The 24,697-nt window shown below is 37.9% G+C and overlaps 2 protein-coding genes and 1 non-coding gene across 3 annotated transcripts; 1 reads left to right on the top strand and 2 right to left on the bottom strand.

Annotated features, from left to right (window-relative positions):
• The first annotated feature begins 7,019 nt into the window (after positions 1 to 7,019).
• mpc2b (mitochondrial pyruvate carrier 2b) lies at positions 7,020 to 15,074 on the top strand. Its single transcript, XM_061723328.1, has 5 exons — positions 7,020 to 7,318; positions 10,287 to 10,327; positions 10,570 to 10,654; positions 10,903 to 11,014; positions 14,031 to 15,074. Exons 1-5 carry the CDS (start codon positions 7,225 to 7,227, stop codon positions 14,077 to 14,079), a joined length of 381 nt encoding a protein of 126 aa, XP_061579312.1. The 5' UTR covers positions 7,020 to 7,224; the 3' UTR covers positions 14,080 to 15,074.
• A 502-nt stretch (positions 15,075 to 15,576) lies between these two features.
• On the bottom strand, positions 15,577 to 20,259 carry rpl24 (ribosomal protein L24). Its single transcript, XM_061723327.1, has 6 exons — positions 20,193 to 20,259; positions 19,991 to 20,066; positions 18,428 to 18,538; positions 16,445 to 16,581; positions 15,906 to 15,969; positions 15,577 to 15,702 (listed from the first exon to the last, which is right to left on the bottom strand). The coding sequence occupies exons 1-6, from the start codon at positions 20,195 to 20,197 to the stop codon at positions 15,622 to 15,624; spliced, it is 474 nt and encodes a 157-aa protein (XP_061579311.1). The 5' UTR covers positions 20,198 to 20,259; the 3' UTR covers positions 15,577 to 15,621.
• On the bottom strand, positions 17,178 to 17,359 carry LOC133446636 (small nucleolar RNA SNORA23). The gene has a single exon (XR_009782869.1). It is a non-coding gene; the product is annotated as a small nucleolar RNA SNORA23 (small nucleolar RNA).
• Positions 20,260 to 24,697: the final 4,438 nt, after the last annotated feature.

The following is a 24,697-nucleotide window of genomic DNA, read 5'->3' as shown; positions in this document are numbered from 1 at the left end:
CTAGAGGCTTTACTAAACACTAACTAGAGGCTTTACTAAACACTAACTAGAGGTTTACTAAACACTAACTAGAGGTTTACTAAACACTAACTAGAGGCTTTACTAAACACTAACTAGAGGTTTACTGAACACTAACTAGAGGTTTACTGAACACTAACTACACTAACTAGAGGTTTACTGAACACTAACTAGAGGTTTACTAAACACTAACTAGAGGTTTACTAAACACTAACTAGATGTTTACTAAACACTAACTAGAGGCTTTACTAAACACTAACTAGAGGTTTACTGAACACTAACTAGAGGTTTACTAAACACTAACTAGAGGTTTACTAAACACTAACTAGAGGCTTTACTAAACACTAACTAGAGGCTTTACTAAACACTAACTAGAGGTTTACTGAACACTAACTAGAGGTTTACTGAACACTAACTAGAGGTTTACTAAACACTAACTAGAGGTTTACTGAACACTAACTAGAGGTTTACTGAACACTAACTAGAGGCTTTACTAAACACTAACTAGAGGTTTACTAAACACTAACTAGAGGCTTTACTAAACACTAACTAGAGGTTTACTAAACACTAACTAGAGGCTTTACTAAACACTAACTAGAGGCTTTACTAAACACTAACTAGAGGTTTACTAAACACTAACTAGATGTTTACTAAACACTAACTAGAGGTTTACTAAACACTAACTAGATGTTTACTAAACACTAACTAGAGGTTTACTAAACACTAACTAGAGGTTTACTAAACACTAACTGGAGGCTTTACTAAACACTAACTAGAGGTTTACTAAACACTAACTAGAGGTTTACTAAACACTAACTAGAGGTTTACTAAACACTAACTAGAGGTTTACTAAACACTAACTAGAGGCTTTACTAAACACTAACTAGAGGTTTACTGAACACTAACTAGAGGCTTTACTAAACACTAACTAGAGGTTTACTAAACACTAACTAGAGGTTTACTAAACACTAACTAGAGGTTTACTAAACACTAACTAGAGGCTTTACTAAACACTAACTAGAGGTTTACTGAACACTAACTAGAGGCTTTACTAAACACTAACTAGAGGCTTTACTAAACACTAACTAGAGGCTTTACTAAACACTAACTAGAGGTTTACTAAACACTAACTAGAGGTTTACTGAACACTAACTAGAGGCTTTACTAAACACTAACTAGAGGTTTACTAAACACTAACTAGAGGTTTACTAAACACTAACTAGAGGTTTACTGAACACTAACTAGAGGCTTTACTAAACACTAACTAGATGTTTACTAAACACTAACTAGAGGCTTTACTAAACACTAACTAGAGGTTTACTGAACACTAACTAGAGGCTTTACTAAACACTAACTAGAGGTTTACTAACACTAACTAGAGGTTTACTAAACCATAACTAGCTTTACCATGCAATATCAGGAATAAGAGCTGTCCAAACGGCTCCTCAGAAAGCCGGCAGGTGATGTCATGGAGGCTTTGTCCAGTCATGTTACAGTCTATATGTTCAACAAGAATATTATACAAAGAAATGACACAAAACAAAGTTGTTCAGGATCATTTACAACGAATTCTCTCAACAACAAGATAAAGTCTTTGTCCTCGTCGCTGTTTTAGAATCTTAAAAGAATGTCTTTATGTTGAAGCTGAATAACAGTTTCTCTACTATTATACAGCTGAACATCCACTGAAAAAACACTTAAATATGATCACTTTCCCATAATAATTGGTTAAAAGTGGAGGAATTACAATAAGGAATATTTTCCTTCACCGAGTCAAAAGTGGAATAATTGTCTGACTTGATGTTTTATTGATAGAGATAGACTAGATAGAGATAGGACTCATTTTTGTAATTTATTTATTTATCTCTTACACTCTTTTTTGTCATTGCACTATTGTCTACTGTTTTCTCGGCGACTGGATGCCCCAAATTTCCTTCGGGATTAATAAATTCTCTCTCTCGCTCTCTCTCTCTCTCTCTCTCTCTCTCTCTCTCTCTCTCTCTCTCTCTCTCTCTCTCTCTCTCTCTCTCTCTCTATCTATCTATCTATCTATCTATCTATCTATTCTTTTTATCTCTTCGTCATTTAAGCAAAAACATTTGTTTAAGTGCAAATTTTAAACCTTTTTTGGGTCCCAACTGTTACATTAACAGTTAACTTTTCCTTGTTAAACCTTCAACATCTCAGTTCAGTGTTCAACTATTCCTTTAAGAGGTCCTGACGGTGGAGTACAAGTTATTACAAGACAAAATTGTCATTTTAAACACTTTTTTTCAGAACGGCTTTAAACCAGCTCAACATGGAAATGTAACAGAGTCAGGATTTAAATGCTCTTAGGTGTTGCCTGCTGGCCTAACCCTCGCGAAAAGGCAAAGAAATCCTCAGACTGGATGAATTAACTCTCTGAGAAGCCTTGCAACAATGTCTGCTGCTGTGCAAATCTTTTTGTTTGGATTAAAGTAGACTTTTTTTTCAAACAATAAGAGGATTTATTTTGGCACTCTGGCTTATGTAACTGGAAGAAACTCCTTTACACAAGAGGCTCCGATGGTTTAAACTGATTACGTCTGGCAAAACTTACATTAGAGGTGCAAAAATCTGGCTGAGATCACTTCTTAATCTCTTAATAGAATATACAGGATTATTGGGCCCTTTTAACATTTGTATTTTTATATTTTATTGTTATTCTTAATGTGAATACAGTTCAGTATAGGATTCCCTTACAGTTAAAAAGAAGATAAATTTAAAAAGAATGTTCACAGTTCCTCATGTAACTAAAAACTGGTGCTCAGGTCTGTCTAGGTTTATTTTTTATTAAATGGGAAATCATTGTGATTTTCCTTTTGTTTGTAACTCTTAAAGAAACAACACTCTGTGTAGAAGATAACATAATTTAACTTTAAGATGTTTACTGAATCCAATTAGTATCAAAGAATGTATCTGCTACCTGTTATTTGTCTTATTCTTATTCTTCCTATTGTTTTTTAAAGTCTATGGTCTTATTTAGGGTCATGGGGAGCCGGACTCTTCTATGTTAGTGGTTGAGAGGTCGGGTACACTTGCTGCTTCACCAAACCTCGCTATTATTTATCACAGAGACAATAATATTAATAATATCAACATGATTAAATGAGTAAAACTTCCTGTGTGAGCAAACAAGCGCCTTTCATGACTCACTGCAATTTGCTTATTGTCGTGGGGTTGGAGTTGAAGCTGCTGATATGAACCCAATGAACCCACTGATAACTAAACTGTGGTATTCACGTTCTTTAACTTCTTCAGTGCTTTTAACAGCAATTCAGCTTGTTTTACCGTGTAAGAAACTCCAGAAAACACATGTGGGTACATCCACAATCACCTGAATCTGAGCAGGCGGTCTGCAGCACAGGAGCACCACAGGGGTCTGTACTCTCACCTCTCCTCTTCACACTGCAAACCTCAGACTGCCAGTACATTTCAGACTTCTGTCATCTGCACAAATGCTCGGATGATTCTGCAGTTGTGGGGTGTATCAGTGGACAAGAGGCTTAGAACGGAGGAGAACAAGTATTTTCTCTTAACCCAGAACAAAACAAAGGAGACGATTGTGAATTTTAGGAGGAGCAGGACGATGCTACACATTATTTCCATTGTGGGAGAAGAAGTGGAGGCGGTGGAGGACTATAAACACCTCAGTGTTAACTTAACAGCCTGGACTAGAGACGCACCAGTGTGATTCTGTCTACAAGAAAGGACAGAGAAGACTGGACTCCTTAAGGGAAACTTCATTGTTTGCAGCGAGATGTTTGCATATCTTCTGTAAGCCTGTTGTGGAAAATACACTCTCATCTGCAGTCATCTGCTGGAGCAGCAGCATCCGATCCAGGGACTGATAAAGAAGGCTGGTTTTGTTATGGAGCCTCTAGAGCTGATTGTGCAAAGAAGGATGCTCCATAAAATTAAGATTAGATTAGATGATTAGATTCAACTTTATTGTCATTGCACAGAGTACATGTACTGAGGCAACGAAATGCAGTTAGTATCTAACCAGAAGTGCAAAGAAGCAGGAAGTGCGGAATGTACAGTGGTATAAAATAATGAGGTACAGTGTGTGCAAAGTGAGCAGCAGGTTTGTAAACTGTGACAAACTATGAAAGGATATATACAGTATGGAAGATATGTACAATACAGTAAAGTAGTAAATTATGCTGAGACTATAAACATGAGAATATACAGTATAAAGAATATGTGCAGTCCGATTGGAGACAATAAAAAAGAGCAGGGTTTGTTAAATAGCAGATTTTTTTTTTTAACAGTCAGTGCAATGTTATTTTTTTTTTATTAAATTAAAAAGAACAATGAACAACCCTGAGCATCGTCTCCACGGGAGACTGTCTTCAGTCAGAGGCTTCTTCAGATCTGCTGCAATACAGAAACTACAGGAGATCATCTACAATAATGTTTCCTTGAAGAAACTGATAAGATACTAAAAGTTTGAATAACATCCAATTTCCCTTTTGGATGAAAAGTGTAATTGAATTGAATGTGGTTATATATGTAGGCGTTTTTTATTATTTTTTTATTTATTAATATGCATTGTTCTTGCTCCTTATATAAATATATATATACCGGTATATATATATATATATATATATATATATATATATATATATATATATATATATATATATATATATATACATACATACATACATACATACATACATACATACATACATACATACATACATACATACATACATACATACATACATACATACATACATACATACATACATACATACATACATACATACATACATACATACATATATATATATATATATATGTATGTCATATCCAAAAAGTGCATGTGTATGTGTGTGTGTGTATGTGTGTGTGTGTGTGTGTGTGTGTGTGTGTGTGTGTGTGTGTGTGTGTGTGTGTGTGTGTGTGTGTGTGTGTGTGTGTGTGTGTGTGTGTGTGTGTGTGTGTGTTATATATGTATATATAGATATCTTTTTTTTCTGTAGAAATTAAACTAATTTTGATTATAATTAAATATAGTTTAGGGGGTAGTTTTTACTTCTTCCTACTCCTTTTCGAGCATGTTAAATATAATGGATGCATTTTTTTTTTTTTTTTTATTGAAAGACCAAATGCAAACAGCTCAATCCAACCACCAGGGGGAGACACACTCAGCGGCGGAAAATCAGGACACAATGAACAAAAATGAAAATGAAACACATTAAAAGAACACACACACTTGATGGCCTTTGCATTGGTGGAGAGTCTAATGGTTCTAATATGTTGTTTGACCTAATTTTAAAAAATACAAAAAAGAGGCTTTTGATTAATATAACAGGATTTGTGAATAAACAATTTTGCTATATGTATAATAAGATGAATTATATAAAATTGTTTTTTTTTTTAACAGATGGATAGTCAATGAAGCCGAACAATACATGTCGAAGCAAAGAGAGAAATGTGGTTCAACACAAACACAAATCAAATTACAGATATAGTTCCATAATTTGGTAGTGAAAGAGCAACTCCAAAATAAATTGAAAACATCTTCAGGGGATCCTTCACAGAAACAACAGACTGTGTCTATGTATTTTTTGAAACGTTGAAGAAAAACTTTACATGGGTAGACTCTGTGAATTATTTTAAAAGATACTTCCTTCATTTTATTAGTTTTTAAGTATTTTGCAGGTAACGACCAAATCTTTTTCCAGTCAAGATTGTTAACAAAGTTATTCCAATAAGAAACCACATATGGAATTGATACAACATCCTTCTGAAACTTATAATTTAAGAGGAAAATTTAATAAAAAAAAAAACAATGTGTTCATTCTAAAAGGAAAAACATGTGTATCTCAGTTGTTGGAGTGGATCTATGGAATGGGTTGGGTGATGGGTTGAAGCAATGTACAAATATAAATCAATTTAAAAAACGGTACAAAAAGGAAGTTCTGGGAAGTTATTTGATTGAGGAGTTATGTTAAGGAATGTTTGTGTTTGTTAGCTGGTTAAGTGCACAACCAATGGGAAAATCGGTAGCCTAATAGGTAAATTAGCAGCTATTTATTATTAATATTTATGTTTAATTTATAATAGAGGTAACAAAGGGACAGGGTTAAATAAGTTTTGCTTCTACCTGCTCCTTTTCAGACACTGTTTTATTTTTTTCCCTGTATGTATTACGTTTTTGTTGTTGTTGCTTTTTTTTCTGTATGTTTTGAATTTGTTTTAAAATTTTATATTTTTTTCCTTATGTGTTCAAAATAAACAATTCAATCAATCAATCAATCAAAAAAAAACACGTAAATGACGATTATTATTGCGTCTTGAGGAGAAACAAATCTCACCAATTTCACCAGTTTGTTCGGATCAAAAGACAAATTTAGACAGATGTTCTTGTCCAGTTTTGTTCTTACATCCGTTGCCCTCAGATTCCTGCAACTAAACTTGGATGTACATTCCAATAAAGGTTAGGATAAATGATAACATGCCTCTGAAGTTTGACTTTTTGCACCATTACAATACTTATAGGCAACTAGTCATCATATCTCCTGCTCTCTGAAACACATGTTAATGCTCAATAGTACACATATATGGTTCTTTAATATATTTGCATTATACTAAGATGCATTCATTTTCAATGGCTTTTGTCCTTAATGTATTTTTCCCCCCTTACATTACTTTTACCTTTATACTTTAAGTAGTTTTGAAACCAGTACTTTTATACTTTTACTTGAGTAAAAAACTTGAGTTGATACTTCAACTTCTACAGGAGTATTTTTAAACTCTAGTATCTATACTTCTACCTGAGTAATGAATGTGAATACTTTTGACACCTCTGGTTCTGTCCCTTCCATTTAACTTTCATCCACTCCCAATACAAGTGGGAAACAACGGTCATAAAAACGAACATCTCCCTGCGGACCAATCACATCGCAGCTCTCAACCGACGGACCAATGGGAGCCGCGGTGCGGCCGAAGCCCCGCCCACACACGGAAGCGGTGCGAGTCACCTCGAGTCGTAGCCAGAGGAGCCACCGGGAAGGTCGATGGTCGGACAGCTGCATCCTCTCCTCCCCGAACCAAGATCTCTCACCTGCATCCCACGTTTGATTCATTCATTAATTGATTGATTGCATCCCGTGGCTGTTAAATACACCAAAGCTGCCAGTTTTATCCCAGTGATCTCCGTCGTCCTCCGTCATGGCCGCGCTGCGAGCGTCCTACCACCGGATCCTGGACCGGGTCGAGCACATCCTGCCCGCCAAGCTGAGACCCCTGTACAACCACCCTGCAGGTAAGATCTTTAAATCTGTTGTGGTGGCAGAGAGGCATCTGGAAGAACCAGTTCACCTGCAGGGATGGTGCCACATCTGGATGTTCTGCAGAATAGAATAGAAATAGAATAGAATAGAAAGCCTTTATTATCATTATAATAATAAAGAACTTTATTTATCCGTTAGGAATTTCATTTGTGTAAAAGCATCAGCATCAGTGCGTGTACAGATAACATATGCAACAGGACAGTACAGAAACAAACCAAACAATCAATATAAAGCAACATACATTGGGCAATCACAAGTACTGCTGGACTTAAACCATAGCATAGATAAAATACGACAGAATAAAGAGATAAAAAAAATAATAAGTCCTCCATTAAGTGCGTAATAAATACAATGATTTTAAAAATATGTTTAAACGCGGGTACAAAAATAAATGGGTAAAATCAGCTGTATACTGGTACAATGAGATTAGGCAGCAGCTCTGTAAAAGTTGCACACATGCAAAGACTATGTAAACAAAGACTGTGTAAACAACAAAATGAGAAAACAGGAAACATAAAAATATATATATACTCACTATGAAAATGAGAGAATAATAATGCACATGAATGAGTGGAAGAATATTGCACATTAAATTCAATTTTATTTATATAGTATCTAATACATCAGATGTTGTCTCTAGACGCTTTCCAGAGATCCAGAACATGAACATGAACATAAACATAACCCCCTGAGCAATTATTACATAAACAATGGCAGGTAAAAACTCCCCTAGTGGGAGAAAAACCTTAAGCCAAACAGTGGCAAGAAAAACTCCCCTTTAGGAGGAAGAAACCTGGATCATAAGGGGGGACCCTCCTGTCGGAGGCCAGACTGGGGGAGTCGGGGACGTCAGCAGCACAGCAGGCAGGTGGAAGCAGCAACGGGCAACTCAAATAAATGAGTAAAGAATATCAAGGTTCAAGGTTCCTTTATTTGTCACACCAAATATATTCAGACATACAAGGAATGAAATTGCGTTTCGCTCTCATCCACGGTGCAATAAAAGCAGGTAAAAACAATACATAAAAACAGACAACAATAGTGCAACACGTTGTGGAAACAAAGTGCTATGAAGAGTTTCTGTCTTAGACCAAGGACAGGACCAAGGACAATATTGCATATAATGGATGAAGACTATTGCACAGTATGAGGTAGCTTATTGGTTCAGAAAGTTCACAGCTTTGGGGAAGAAGCTGTCCCTGAGTCTGTTTGTTCGGGTCCGTATGGACCTGAAGCTCCTGCCAGAGGGCAACAGGTCAAAGAAGTGGAAACCGGGGTGGGTGTTGTCCTTTAAGATGTTCCGGAATTTGATGTATAGTTTGTTTTTGTTTTGCTTATTATTACTTTTTAGGTTGTTAAGTTTACTGATATGTTTTATGTTGTAATGATATCTGGTTTGTGTTCATTGTTTTGGTTAGTTTCAATGTTATTTAGCGTGTTTAAGCGTGTTTGTTTTTCGTTGTTTAGTTTTTAACTGTTTTGTTCAGTGGTGCTTCATGTTATTACATTTAAAAAAAAAACATAAATAAAGAAGAAACTCCTGCCAAAAACAATCATAACTTCAACCGCATGTTCAAAAACATTAAGAAAATAATTGTCTGCCCGTAACCAGCTGAATCCTAATCTCCAGTTTCATGAAGAACATCTTTGCAGTGAGGCGTCTGTGACCTGATATTGGCTTGAGGGACGTGAGATTAGGGAGTAACTGGCGTCTCTCGGGACACTCTGGCCTTTATTTTGTCTTGTGAAAGTTTGCTGAAGCTCTTTAATGTCAAGGACGAGTGTCAGACCAGGTACGAAAGGGGGAGGCGACGAAAGGGCAACGCCCTCTCAGGTGATTTGCTGTGACAACTGTTTTGTTCAGCCCGTCACTTTGGTGGGAAATACCGACTCTGTGCCAGCAGCCTTTTCTTTTTCTCTTTCTTTTTTTTTTTTCTTTCCCCGTGACTGGAGCTAATTTATGTTTAGCTCTTTTCACTGTGTTGAAAGCACTACTTTAATCTGATTGTGTGTCTCTGTGTTTGTGTGAGTGTGGTTTTTTTTGGGTCTTATCTTTTTTTTTATGTAACAAAATTGGGTCTGAACTAAATGTAACTGACTATCTTTGGCCGTAAACACTCAGTGAATTCAAACTACACATTGTAACATGCAGTATATCACCTTGAAATGCGTATATTTATTTACTGATGTCCGACTCTTGGTGGTCTGATTGTTTGTGTAACTGCATTACAACACTAATGTCCACCTGCAGAGGAGGTTGCTTCACCTTATCGGACCATTTCAGTGGAGGTCGAAGGTCATCCCTTTTAAAAAAAAAAAAAAAAAAAGTCAAATTATTTAAACTGAACAATGAGCTCATGTTGGATATTTTTGTTTGCATGAATCTTGAAAATTATTTCAGACTAATTGCTCCAAGCTTAAAATGTTAAACGTTTCATTAATAGGGGTTAAGTGATTAACTAAAGTTGTAGTTTTAGTATAATGTATTTTAATCTGGGTTGTGAATTCAAACTTCGCAACTAAATTAACTTAAATGAGAGACAGACTGGCCAGAGCTGAAGGTTGGAGGACACTACTGAGATTTGCATTTGTTTAAAAAGTACAATGTGGTTGTGTTATTATTTTTTGTGACTAAGTCCAGATAATTGTAAATCTTACACTATTAAAATGAAACTGTTGTTCCTTTCTGATGGACAGATAATTTTTCTAAATGACCACTGACTGTCCATTATCGTATAGTATACAAATGATGACATTCCCGGCTATAGGTCGTTGGTTTTCTTCTCCTCTGCTGTGGGCTTCATCTTCAGAAACGTAAAGGAGTTGGTCACAGTGAAAAAATATCACTTTAAACTATGTTGCATTAAATCCATATAATTGCAGAATCTCATGTTTTCCCATTTTCTCTGTTTTTTTTTTTTTTTTTTTTTGTCAATTCAGGTCCAAAAACAGTTTTCTTCTGGGCCCCGGTGTTTAAATGGGTAAGTGTGCTTTCACACAGACTAGTGACCTTTGACCTCATTAAACAAAGCCTAGCTATTTGACCTTCTTGTGTGAAGCATCTTGTTCTATTTGGATATTTTCCAGGGTCTCTGAGACCTAAAATGACTCTGATCGGTCCAATATTTAGTCTTTATTTATCAGAGTGAGAAGGGACAATGTGCAGTTCTTGGTGCTCATTAAAGTTCCTTGTGAAGAAGACGCTGTGGTTCCTCCTCTGCAGGGTCTGGTCTTCGCTGGTTTGGCTGACATGACCCGACCAGCAGACAAACTCAGCATGTCCCAGTCCGGAGTGCTGACGGCCACAGGTGAGAAGTCGGACCTGAGATGTTTAATAAATACGCTCAAAATGATCTGTTTCATCCTCATTGGTTCATTTGTTCAGGGTTCTGTGATCATTTATCCGCTGTGGGCTAAAGGTTGCTCGCTGCATCTTCTGTTACTTCAAACAAATCTTATCAGTTACTGTTTTTGCCAAAACATATACTCTGTTCTAATGAATGACCCCGGTTGACGCGAGTGAACGACTTTTTCCTGCTCCGATCTCGTCCTGCAGGGCTGATCTGGTCCCGGTACTCCCTGGTCATCATCCCCAAGAACTGGAACCTTTTCTGTGTGAACTTCTTCGTTGGCGGCGCAGGAGGCTCCCAGCTTTATAGGATCTGGAGGTGTGTGTGTTTTATTTATTTCAGATTTACAGAAAACAGCAGCTTTTTTTTTATTGAGCCATTCTTTTAACCAAGGAAGATCATAGATCTCTCTTTCAAGGAAGTCCGGGCCAAGAAGCAGCAACAGCACATCCCGCAGACAGTTGCAGATAAAAACATAAAACAACTAAGATTTCAACCAATATAAAAGGAACTAAAAGCAACAACAGGCCAACGATTGCATCTCCAGGTCTCTCAGACCAGATTTTAAATGATTAAAAGAAACAAGGTCCAGTCCGAAGCACAAAACTGGAAAGCCTTTTTTTCCCCCACGCTCTGTACGAACGCCGGGAGGTCAATGTGTACAAGTCCTGAGACTTTAGAGCGTGAGGGTTGTCAGATTTCAGTCGGCGATGCACGCAAAGGGAGGGAGGGAGGGAGGGAGCAGACCCAGAGGGGCTTTGTAAATCAGTCTGTGTGCGTTTATAGATCAGGATCGGAGTTCCTTTTCATGCATAAGTACAACGAGAGTCAAAGCTTGGCCTTGAAGTGCAAATCATATAAAAGACAGAAAACATTCAACACAACAACTGACAATTAGTGCCACACCTGAGATGGCAGAGTGTGAAGTGCAGGTGCATGATACCTGCTAAGAGAAAGTAAAAGGGAGGTAGCAACAGTTGGCATGCAGCAGTGTCACGACTCTGGGGTAAAACCTGTTTTTAAATCTGGTCGTCCTGGACCTGATGCAACGGCAGCGTTTGCCACAGGGTGGTGGCGTAGCTGCGAACGGCCCGTAGCAATGCTCGTTGCTTTGTTAAAGCAGGGACTGCTGTAGATGGACTCCGTTTAGGCCTGTGTTGAAAAAATCGATTTTCTGATTCTAAATCGATTCTCATATTAATTCCTAAAAATGGATTTGTATGTCTAAAGATCGATTTTTATTTTTTATTTATTTTTTTTTATTAAAAAAAAAATATATATATATATATATTAATTTTTATTTTTTTTTCATCATTACATTTTTGCCTGGTGAACTTTAATCCCAGTAGTCCCAGTAGTTTTAAAAACTCTAAATGAACTTTTCTTTAGAGAAAATGCTGGATATTTCAGCTTAAATTTTATTTATTTATTTATTTTTTTTATTCTATATTATTTACTATTGCTTGTTTGGTTTCTCTGTTATCGGACACGGTTTGTCATGAAATACCTGGAAAAATGCCGGGTGCTTCATGGCAAGCTGTGTGTCTGGTGACAGAATAAATCAGATAAGCTAAAATAATTTGTTTACTGCTTGAGCTGTTGCAATTTCTTTCTTTGTTGCACTTTAAATGGATATTGAAATGCCTATTTCAGTTATTTCTTAGTTATTTCACAATAATTATTGTGAAATTATTATTTCAATAGTTATTTTACAGTCATATAATCCAGGCAACACTAACCCAAATCAATATCGAATCGGATCGAATCAAATGGTGATAATCGATTCTGAATCTTAAGAATCGAAATCGAATCGATTCTTGACATTTGAATCGATCCCCAGCTCTAACTCTGTTAATGACGAATGGGACGTGATCAGCCTGTGAATTCCTTCTGAAGTCCCTGATGATTTATTTTGTTGCGGTGGTGTTGAGATGCAGGTTGTGTACTGAACACCAAGCTGTCAGTTCCAGGACCTCATTCCTGTAGTTGGATTCATCCACTCCCGAGATCAGACTCACCACGGTCTGATCACGGTAATCCCAAGAGCGGTGAGTGGGAGTGGGGGAGGCCCAGATGTGACAGCTTTGTGGCCAGTATGTCCGGGATGAGTGTATTAAAGGCAGAGCTGTAGTCTGAACAGCATTTGCACATGGCTCCCCTGCTGTTCCAGATGTTGTGGCTTTAGCATCGTCTGTAGAACTGTTTGTGCAGTAGGCATAGTGTTGTGGGTCCAGGCCGGGAGGGAGACGGGTCTTGATGTGGTCTTGGACCGGTCTCTCAAAGCACTTAGTGATGACCGGTGTTAAAAAAAATATTTAGATATTCCTGGAGAATTTCTGATATGAAATGACAGCATGTGTTATTAAGAAAGGTTGCAGTTTCAGTTCCTCTACTGACCACTAGGGTCTTACAGTGAGTCAATCTCTATTGACGTCCATATTTAAATGTCCAGATTAGCAGCAAATAAACATTTAGACATTTAGTTTTGGTTCCCATAGTTAGATCACACATCAACTCTTCATACCACATCAGTTAAATACTGTAAAGCAGTAAATTTGTGTATATTTGGGGGCGTGGCCTGATTTTATGCCATGATGAGTCGATTCAATTCATCCTGGTGACATCGCGGTGTCGCTGTACGGCAGATATTGGTCAAATTATGCTCAAATCATTGTTACGCAACTGTTTTCGGTGAAAAAAAAACCTCAAGGATTCCTATATATATATATATATATATATATATATATATATATATATATATATATATATATATAGCTTCACCAAATATTTCAGTCACCCGCCGCCTATGGTGGGCGTGTTCCAACCAGCTACTCATGCTGATTTGCTCCGCTCATTTGCAAGGTGGCACTATGAGGGAAAAAAAAGATTCATGTTGAGATCACCATTTCCCAATTTGAGGAAGATTGTAGGGTAATTGCTAGATAACATTAATCTCTCATAAAATCCTGTAATGCTGGAATCAGTATTTTCGTCAGCTTCAAGCTCAACTTGATTCAAAGAATTTGGAATCTCATCGTGTAAAAATATGTTAAGTGGTTCAAAGCTGCACACACAAAGACACTTCAGTCTTAGACCCTCCAACAACCGTGGAATAATGAAGACATATTTTCCACAAGTGTAAGATGCAGCAAAATCTTCCCAAAGAGACAGCAACGTATTATTATTATTATTATAATATGAGGAAACCTGTATTTGGCTTATGAGACAAAACTCAGGACTAAAAGTAAAAAATAATTGTTATCAAAGCATCAGGTCGTAAATAAAATGACTATTCTTTAACGTTGAAGTTTCTCTGTCCTGTCTTTCCTCGCAGGCACAAGCAGGACATGAAGGCGAAGGCGATCGAAGCTGCAAAGTCCTGAGGACTTTCCTGCCGTCGTGCTGCACCGCTGCTGACTCAAAGGGAGACCTTCTCATCACGTCACCATCATCCTATGTTGTCATTATAACATCCATGCCATAACTGTTATTCCACCGCAGCCTGGTGTCCCTGCTGGAAATATGCACTTTTCCCAAAGTTTCACATTTCCTCAGGGTTAACCTCCCAAAAAAAACTTTTATTTTAGTTTATTTTTAACCGTAGTCCACACACTCTCAAGACTGTTGGTCATCAACGCACAAATACGACCTGTTCAGGAGGTTCTGTGATTTATTTAATGTCATGCTTTATATCTCGTGCACGAGCTGGGAAGTTTTTTTTTTTTTTTTTTCCATCGGCATCTTTCAGGTGTAAACAATCAATACTTTGAGCCGTTTTCCACAAAAAGAAAAACATGCAACTCTTGCATTTGTGATGAATGTGCTTTATGAAGTGTGGAAATATGAATTTGAGAAGGATGTCAACACATTTATTTTCATATTCACTTATTTATAATCTGCTTAGTCCAGGCATCTGTACCTCAGCAGTCATTAAATCTTTATTGAATACCATGTAATGATTCCTTCCATTTTAATAGCCTTTAGTGTCAGAATAGATACTAAGTTATTATCCCGATTGTCTCGTCTAGCCAAATCTGTGTAAGATTTTGTTTTGTAATTGTACATCAGGAAATATGCCACACTTTTAACTTGTATTTAATTTCAGCGAGTCGTCAAGCAAACAAGGTTTCGCCTGCTAACCGCTTTTCATCAAACTTGCCGTCAGGGTTTCTTGTTAGAAAGGTGTTTTATATATTTCATGTAAGAGTTTTGACATTATCCCAATGTATAATTTAAATCTCTAATAGCAATACCTGGTGTTATCACTTAATCTCCTGACTGTTTGAACAAATGGCACTTTGAAGTCTTGATCAATGAGTGTAATGGTGATGTAGCGCTAATAAATATTGTCCAACATTTGAAGAATGGACATCTCAGACTTAGATATCAACTGGTGACTTTCTACACGTTTCCCTTAAGCGTTAAAACGGGTAAAAGGGTCTTAAGTATTAAAATGAGTTTAGGATCCTATATTTGAAAGATGAGGTTAAACATTTGTGATGTTTGCTTCTCGTGCTGCAGTTTAAATCTTTTTAAGAAGTCCGACTTTAATCAGTTTAAACACTGAACAATGTTAACTCAAAAAGCCAGAGTCCTTAACTTCCACCGTCACAGTTCCAGGAATCGCTTGGCCCAAGACGTCATTGAATGAAAATTTAACCAGCGGCCCTAAAACCCGTTCATACCGTTAAACGTCTCCTGAATATCATAATAGACGTAGGAGCTTTGAACAACTACTCGTGTCTTGGCTACACAAACTAATGAGCACGGCTTTAATGGCACTTTTATTACATTTATTTTCCCTTTAAAGAGGCCACTTGGTTAAAGGTCAGTTTTCTGCAATGAAGTCGTGATTTTGAAAAAGAAAAATTCACAAATGATGGGTTGAACCACAAAATTTATTCACAACTTAACAGCGTTAAGATTTAGCGTTTTCCGCCGACGCGGGGTGCGCTGATCTTCATGGGCTTGGCGATCTTGGGTTTCTGCGCAGTCTTGGCAGATGTCTGGGAGGAGAGAGACCAAAGTTCAGCATATAGACAACGTTATTGAACAGCTCAGTGAATTCAGAGTATCTGTGCTAGTAAATACTATACATCTTATTGAACAACAAAATAGTGTTCAGTAATCATATAAAGTTGCTTATTAGCATAAATAGAATCCACTATATGACTCAAATACATCTACAGTTGCTGCTAAAACGGCTCACCTTTGTGCTCGACGCTGTAGGCTTCTTGGCTGCCTGCTTTGCCTTCTTGGCCTCCTTGGCAGCTCTGGCAAAAGGGAGGAAAAAGAACATTTACTCCAAAATCCAGGTGGACAATTTGATAATAACCTAATTTTAATCCTCAAATAATATAAAGTGACAAATCACATCCCGGGGGTGAATGACCTACTCAAATTATTTGAATTGTCAAATTGGAGGAAGAATAAATAAATACTTCCAGTCTGAAAAACTGGCTGTTTTAACGTGAGGGTTATATTACAAATTAAAAAAAAAACAATTAATGTAAGAAAACAGTTTAGACTTGTCACATTAAAAATGTTTTGTTAGTCCGACTTGATTTACCACAGATCATTCATACATGACAATATTAGTTTTAAGCCTAACAGAAATTGTTCCGTGCATCAAAGATGCTTTACATCTCGATTTCAAGAGAACGAGAACCAAGAGGTCAACTAATTCCCCTAAAGCTTAATCAAATTGAACAGTTAAGACCTTAACTGATTTTCAGCTCATCCTCTCACCTGATGGCCTGCTCCCTCTGGGCCTTGCGGACCTCGGGCTTCTGGTTCCTCTTAGCCATGATCTCAGCCAGGGAGGCCCCAGTGATGGCCCTCTGGAACTTCACCGCACGCCGGGTGCGCTTCTTTGCCACCTCTTCCTGTTAACACACACGTAATATGTGATTATATGTACAACTGCCCCACCTGCAGGCTAAAAGTAGTATCAGAATGAAACATGGTTTACTTTTTGTCAGAAATACCCTCTTTGACACAAAATGAGGACACTTAACTAGTGTACTTAAATTGTAAAGCAGCTGTTACAAACTGACAAAAAACATTTCTAGTTTTGGAAATGACCTTAATGTTAATACTTGTTCTTCTTAATTGTGTTTTTTGTGAAATACAATAAAAAGATACATTTGAGCTTAAAATTGGTAAACCAAAAGCACAATTATTTCAATGTCAGCAGACTGTAGATGGAGCACCATCCAAAAGTATGGGTTGTGCTTTAAATATTTGTTACCGCCAGCCACTAAACTGGGGCTTCTCAAACCTTAAGATTGTGTAACATAATATTAACTTGCACTGCATATAACTAGAAACTTTAAAAATCAAAATTGGTATTTTCATCTTCCTAACATCAGTTTAATAATATCAACACAATTTATGGCATCACACACCTCATAGTACACCTGAATTACTGAATATTACTTGAAGCCACTAAATAAGATTAGACATGATTATGTTATCGTCGTTATGTTGGAGCATTTGGAGGCTGACCGATGGTGAGATGTCCGTTTAAGACGTCAAAGGTCAGTACTATGATCTCCAGTTGTTCTGTGGCTGCAGGATTGGTGCGAGCGCTGAAGCCAAGTCTGCAAAACACAGTCCAGCAACAGCACATAACACAGACCAATACCGTGCGCACCGTTCACCTGCAGCCAACCAGCAATTACAACCAAGTGAATATTAAGGTCTGTCGTGATTGTATAACTGCATCTACTGATTTTAAGATCTGTGCAAAAATAATCCAGGTTTTATAAATTTAAAAAAAACAAAGAAACTAACGACTGAACTAATTCTCCTTTCAAAGTGACCATGACTGGTAGGGATGTCCCGATCACGTGATCAGAAATGGGGCCTGATCATGTTGTTCCAGACTTGATCGAAATTGGACATTTAATCCCGATCAGGGATCGGACATGTATTTTATTCTCATTATTTTGATCAGCACATCAAACAAACTATGCGAGTTCAATAAAGTTGTTTGTGGTGATCTGCGCGCAGCTGTGTTACAACAGAGGCAAATAAATAAAAGTTAAGTTACAACGGTGATTGAAAACCGAACGAAGCTGGCGTCAGTGTCTTCCTCAGCTGAGCGTTCAGAAAAACGCAGCAGCCTGTCTCATGCAGTCTGGCCAACTTTGTGAGCAGGAAGGCAGCGTAATGGACACCCTGGTACCGCGAGGAAGATTGTAGGTCACTTCAAAACACAAACATTTTATTCTTTAAGCCAGAAAAGGACAGTAAGAAGAGTCTAAAAAGCACATTACTGCCTGACTTTATGACACTGTTGCTCTTTTATTTGCTTACATGCCTGCTGGGTATTTTAAGTTGAGCTGCTATTTAATTTAATCCAAATGCATGTCTGAATTTGCAATATTTTTACTAGTTAATAGTTGCACTCTTATTGCTTGATTGTTCAAGTTACCTTAAAGAGATCTTCACTGTTTAATTGCTAAATGATAAAATAAGGTGAATAAAATAAAAATGGGGGATAACTTGGATCTGTTGATTTTGCATTTGTTCAATTCTTTTAATGTGTTATGAAGTATGGGATTGGGACTTGGTATCGGCACATACGCAAAATCAAATGACTGATCGGGGCCAAAAACACCTGATCGGGACATCCCTAATGACTGGTTGTCGGTTTGAAACTCTGCGTCGACTTCATGTTGAAGACACAGGAAATCTACATGGAGACGTGTGGAGGACGATACTTACAGACTGGCCCTTCTTGTGCTTGCGCCTGTACAGCACGGTCCAGTTGATCTGTCTGGGGTTTCTTTTCGCCAGGAAGGCAGACTCACACTTGGCGTTCAAAAACTGAAACACCTACCCAACAAAGAAACACAATAAAAAGTTAAAACACACATTTATACAGTGTCTAATATGGTTGTCAATAGGCGTGTTGAAAATCGATTTTCCGATTATAAATCGATTCTCATATTAATTCCTAAAAATCGATTCATATGTCTAAAGATAGATTTTGTCTATGCCCGAAAAGGAATTTTTGTTGGACACGAGAATAACTTGTGTCATGTTTTTGCCTTTAACTATGTTTAAAAAGGTATGAAAACATTTTTTCAGTTATAATTGCATAAATTGTCTATATTTCATTACTGTATATACTGTCTTGGGGTTACATTTGCATAAAATGCTAAAAACAAAATTCTCAAAAATTAAAAACCGAAAGACAAAATGGAAAAAATGAAAACGGAATGTGGGAAAAAAATAAAACCAATTTCATTCGTCTCCGTTTCCTCCCTGGATCTGTTTCATAATTCTGCCACACGATGTTTCTGAAAGCAGTTCTATCAGCATTCTGGGAGCTGATTGGTCCTTACAGCATCATTAGCTGCAATACTTGCTGTTTAATCTCAATATAATACTAGTATTGATAAGTTGCATAACTACACAGTAATGTAATCTGTGCGACAGCTGAAAAACTGTTTTAATAACACTAACAAATCAATATCGAATCGAATCATGATAATCGATTCTGAATGTTAAGAATCGGAATCGAATATTAACATTTGACTTGATCCCCAGCCCTGGTTGTCAATACTGATATTTTGGCCTCTACAGTTTTTAAACTTTACATCAATACTATAGGCTGCTGAGGGATTGTAAATAAACCTGTGCATACAGCAATGTTTCTCAATCCTGGTCCTCGTGGGCCCCTGTCCTGCATGTTTTAGATGTTTCCCTGCACCAAAACACCTGATTCTAACTAATAGTTCTCATTAGCTTGTCACCAAGGTCTGCACAACTCTGTGGATGACACAGGTACTTGTATCACGGTGTGATGAAGTAGGGAAACATCTAAAACATGCAGGACAGGGGCCCACGAGCACCAGGATTGAGAAACACTGGCATACAGCATTAAATCAACTGTTTTGCTTAATTATGGGATTTTTAGGTCATGTGAGTGAATAAAAATAAAAAATATGACAGTTAAACACGTTTAAAAGTACATGTTGTAGTTACAAGGCATGTCATGCTTTGTATGTCATGTCGGACATAATAACCACATTTTCAGATACTCTACATGGGTGATGCATCATATTAACAAAAACACATTTTCTAAATACTTTGTAGAAGTTATTAGATAGAAACTAGAGCTGGTAGTACTAATGTTAGCACCTAGCAGGCTTCAGGAAGCGTTCACATGTTTAAAATGTTCTGTTTGAAACACATTTCCATCACCGTGAATACATAGATAAAGCTGTGGTTAGTAGTAAAGCGCGGCTGTGGTGTAACAGGTGAACTTTGTGGCGGGGTTACCTTTCCGTCTATCCTGGCGTACCGCCGGCCATGGCCGGGGTAGATTTTGTACCCGCTGAAACTGCACAACTCGACCCTGAAAACGAGAAATACGAGTCGTCACATAATGAAAACCGATAAAGGTAATATTTACAGAAGGTAACATGATTTAAAGATGCGTTTAAGGGCGTAGATGGCATTTGATAGTTCTCCGTGGACTCACTTCATGATGGAGGACAAGAGGGCTCAAAACCGGAAAGAACGATGACGGAACCGGAAACAGAATTACAGACGTGACGTTTGATATTTATGGACTAAAATACTAAAATACAATCCGTAATTAATTTGATAAATTACGTTTTTGTCATATATTCAAGCTCGGGTGCTGTTATAATTTTTTTAAATCAAATTTATATAATAATAATAATATAATATACGACGCGGAAGAAGCCATTTCTAGAACAACTTTATTCAACTGTCTCGATACCAACGCAGTAACACAAGAGTACAGTCACAGTGCCGCCTAATGGTCACGCAGAGTAATGCATTTGTTTTCAAATATACTACATCTACATCTCCTATGGGCAGAAATATGTGTATGGGCAGAAATATGTGCCACTAGAAACTGAATTTGAATAATTTTTATTTGAATTTGAATTGCTCAATTTGAATAATTGCATTAAAAAACTGAATCTGAATCATATAATTTGAATTTGTATTGTTTAATTTGAATCATTGCATTGAAAAACTTAATCTACATTCAGTTCTCACAATTCAAATTCAGTTCTTGCAATTCAATTTCAATTTTACTGTGCCAGACATCCGGGTCTTCCGGAGGAAGAGCAATCGAGTGCAGATACAAATAACTCCTTTTCACGTAGCCTACTATAATCTCTATTTTCTTTCAACGATATAAACGACCAATGGGAGCCAGATATTTCGAAACCTATTGTGTTTTCTCCATTCTGTGTAAAAAGTGTAGATTTATATCTTGCCGTTTTGTAGAATTGTATTGGTTTGCTCTTCCTCCTGAACATACAACCAACATATCCTTTCATCCAGAGCTACTCTCCCTCTACCTTCACTCCTTCATCCAGAGCTACTCTCCCTCTACCTTCACTCCTTCATCCAGAGCTACTCTCCCTCTACCTTCACTCCTTCATCCAGAGCTACTCTCCCTCTACCTTCACTCCTTCATCCAGAGCTACACTCCCTCTACCTTCACTCCTTCATTCAGAGCTACTCTCCCTCTACCTTCACTCCTTCATCCAGAGCTACACTCCCTCTACCTTCACTCCTTCATTCAGAGCTACTCTCCCTCTACCTTCACTCCTTCATCCAGAGCTACTCTCCCTCTACCTTCACTCCTTCATCCAGAGCTACTCTCCCTCTACCTTCACTCCTTCATCCAGAGCTACACTCCCTCTACCTTCACTCCTTCATCCAGAGCTACACTCCCTCTACCTTCACTCCTTCATCCAGAGCTACACTCCCTTAATACCTTCACTCCTTCATCCAGAGCTACTCTCCCTCTACCTTCACTCCTTCATCCAGAGCTACTCTCCCTCTACCTTCACTCCTTCATCCAGAGCTACACTCCCTTAATACCTTCACTCCTTCATCCAGATCTCTCTCTACCTTCACTCCTTCATCCAGATCTCTCTCTACCTTCACTCCTTCATCCAGAGCTACTCTCCCTCTACCTTCACTCCTTCATCCAGAGACTCCCTCTACCTTCACTCCTTCATCCAGAGCTACTCTCTCTCTACCTTCACTCCTTCATTCAGAGCTACTCTCCCTCTACCTTCACTCCTTCATTCAGAGCTACTCTCCCTCTACCTTCACTCCTTCATCCAGAGCTACTCTCCCTCTACCTTCACTCCTTCATCCAGATACTCTCCCTCTACCTTCACTCCTTCATTCAGAGCTACTCTCCCTCTACCTTCACTCCTTCATTCAGAGCTACTCTCCCTCTACCTTCACTCCTTCATCCAGAGCTACTCTCTCTCTACCTTCACTCCTTCATTCAGAGCTACTCTCCCTCTACCTTCACTGCTTCATTCAGAGCTACTCTCCCTCTACCTTCACTCCTTCATCCAGAGCTACTCTCCCTCTACCTTCACTGCTTCATCCAGAGCTACTCTCCCTCTACCTTCACTCCTTCATCCAGAGCTACACTCCCTCTCCACAGCTCCGCTCAGCCAGTGAAAGACGTCTGGTTCTTCCACCGCAACGTGGCGTGAAATCAGTAGCTAGACTCTTCTCCTCCATTGTTCTCCATTGTAACAAATCATGATATAAAAATGACAGTTAAAGGGATTGTGACATGAAAAACACATTTTTCTTGATTTTTTGTGTTTTGTTGGGTGTCTTGACATCAATTACACCCAAAAAACAACAAACTTTTAACATTCAGTGTATTGTGTGCTTTCTGGGATTTTCCGCATAACTATGCAAAAACGGCGCATGTGGTTTGGTGGCGGATCGTTACGTAACGATCCGCTAAATCACCGCCCCCTCCACCCAGCTCCCTGTCTCCTCTCCTCTCCAGCGCACCATAAAGGCTGATTTATGGTTCCGCGTTACACCGACGCAGATCCTACGGCGTAAGGTTACGCGGCGACGCGCAACATACGCTGAACCCTACGGCGTAGGCTCTGCGTCGATTTAACGCGGAACCATAAATGAGGTTTAACAAGGAGCTGTTTAGAGCCTCTTTTGTTCTAATCACCGGAGGAAAACTGCTAAGAAGACCCGCGGCCACTGACTGGACTTAAGATAAGGGGACAGTGCTGCTTGCATGCCTTTATTTTTATGATTGTTTGCTGTGGTTCGCCCTCCTGCTTTTCCGTGCATGCTTCGCCTGTCGCTCTCGGCTTAACGCTCCGACGCCGCTGTGAGCGTATGGCTGGAGGAGGAGGAGGTTTGGAGGAGGAGCGGGGCAATGATTGACAGGAAAGGGGGAAAGGAAGCCTTTTTCACGGCGCAAAAAATCACTGTAATAAAAAGCCAGGAAAAGAGTACTAGAGTGAAGTTTTTCTTGTTACACTCTTTTAGACACATTTGAGGGATGTTGGCCAAGACTTTTAATAGTGTTAAAAGCATGTTAAAAATGATGTCACAATACCTTTAATATAACTGTGGAAGTTTTGGTTAACATAAAGCAAGGTGGCATATAACACCCAAATCATGCGCTGGCAGGTACATTCTTGCATAATGTTGCTGCCAAGCCGTGATCACCAGAGTTACATTGGAAAACCTTCAGATATGATGAACCCTCTTCAGTATGTGGGAACAATGCAACCAGACATTGACACACAAAACTGAAGATATACTGGAACTAATACTTTTCAATTTCAATTCAATATTATTTATATGGCGTCTATTACAACAGAAGTTGTGTCTAGGATCTTTCCAGAGACCCAGAACATGACCCTCGCCCTGAGCAGTTATTACATAAACATAAACACGGGCAGGTAAAAACTCCCCTGGACATAATACATGGTCATATTTGAAAAAGTTGCATAAAGTTAAATTATTATATAATAACAGTGTTTAAATAAGGTAATACGTCAGGTTAATAAGTTCATATCACATTTTTAAAAGTTAGAATCATAACTGACGAATATTTGTAATTGTCGAACAATGTTATGATAATTTGCTGGTTGCACTGCACATGCGTGCGATGTAAACCAACCGTGCTCAGCGTACTATCCAAGCAGGTGAAACCATAGACATATATTCGTATACGCATACATATATATGTCTATGGGTGAAACTATGTAGATGCCCCATCGAGCTGCTGCGATACGTCAACGACGCCACCATATTGGATGTGGCAAGACTGCACTGTAAACTAATACAAGTAAATTGACTTATTTTCATAAAGCGCCTTTCTACAAAGAAATGTACGTTTTACGTCTCATTTATTCATTCACACACGCACTAATATACTTGGGAAACAGTTAGGCACCAAATATAATATATTTAGTTTTCTTAGATGGCAAAAATAAGAACTTTATTGATCCCACATAGGAGTAATTGATGTTATATCAGCTATAGAGAACAAGGTAGCGGCGAAAAACAATATATATCCCCCCTCACAAAAATAAGAAAAATAGAGAAACATATTTTCTCATCAACAAAACAAATATTAATTTTTCAAGTAACAAAATAACATATTTGAACCATTTTTCAGACAATAAAATAACTGAAAAAATCTGAAAAATGGTTCAAATATGTTATTTTGTTACTTGAAATATGTTTATGTAAAATATGCTTTGTTGATATATATATTTATTGATTGGCCCCTGCGCCAAGGACCCTGGCCAATGTTCTCTGTGGGGGGTGGCGGGGAAGGCCCTGCCTGCCCCGAGGATAAGGATAAAAGCATAACGTGGTTAATATAAAGCATGTCATGTGTTAATATGTTATATTAAATGTGTTTATGTTATATTAAATGTGAGAACAACCAGACGACATACCTGCCAAGAACCTGTCCTCTCTGGATAGTAAAGCTAAAATAAACTCTGTATATATATATATATATATATATATATATATATATATATATAAATAAACCAGATCCTGTTTTGGCTGCTTACTCCAGTTTGTTATTTATAACAAGAACAAATAAAGGTATTCTTTCTCAACCTATAAGCTACCTCATATTTTTCTGTGCAATATTTTCTACCTTCTATCCACAATATGCCAATATTCTACTACCGG

This window comes from Cololabis saira, chromosome 6 (assembly GCF_033807715.1).
Source record: "Cololabis saira isolate AMF1-May2022 chromosome 6, fColSai1.1, whole genome shotgun sequence".
NCBI lineage: Eukaryota > Metazoa > Chordata > Actinopteri > Beloniformes > Belonidae > Cololabis > Cololabis saira.
The sequence above is the reverse complement of the archived record's forward strand: the minus strand, read 5'-3'. Positions and strand labels throughout refer to the sequence as shown.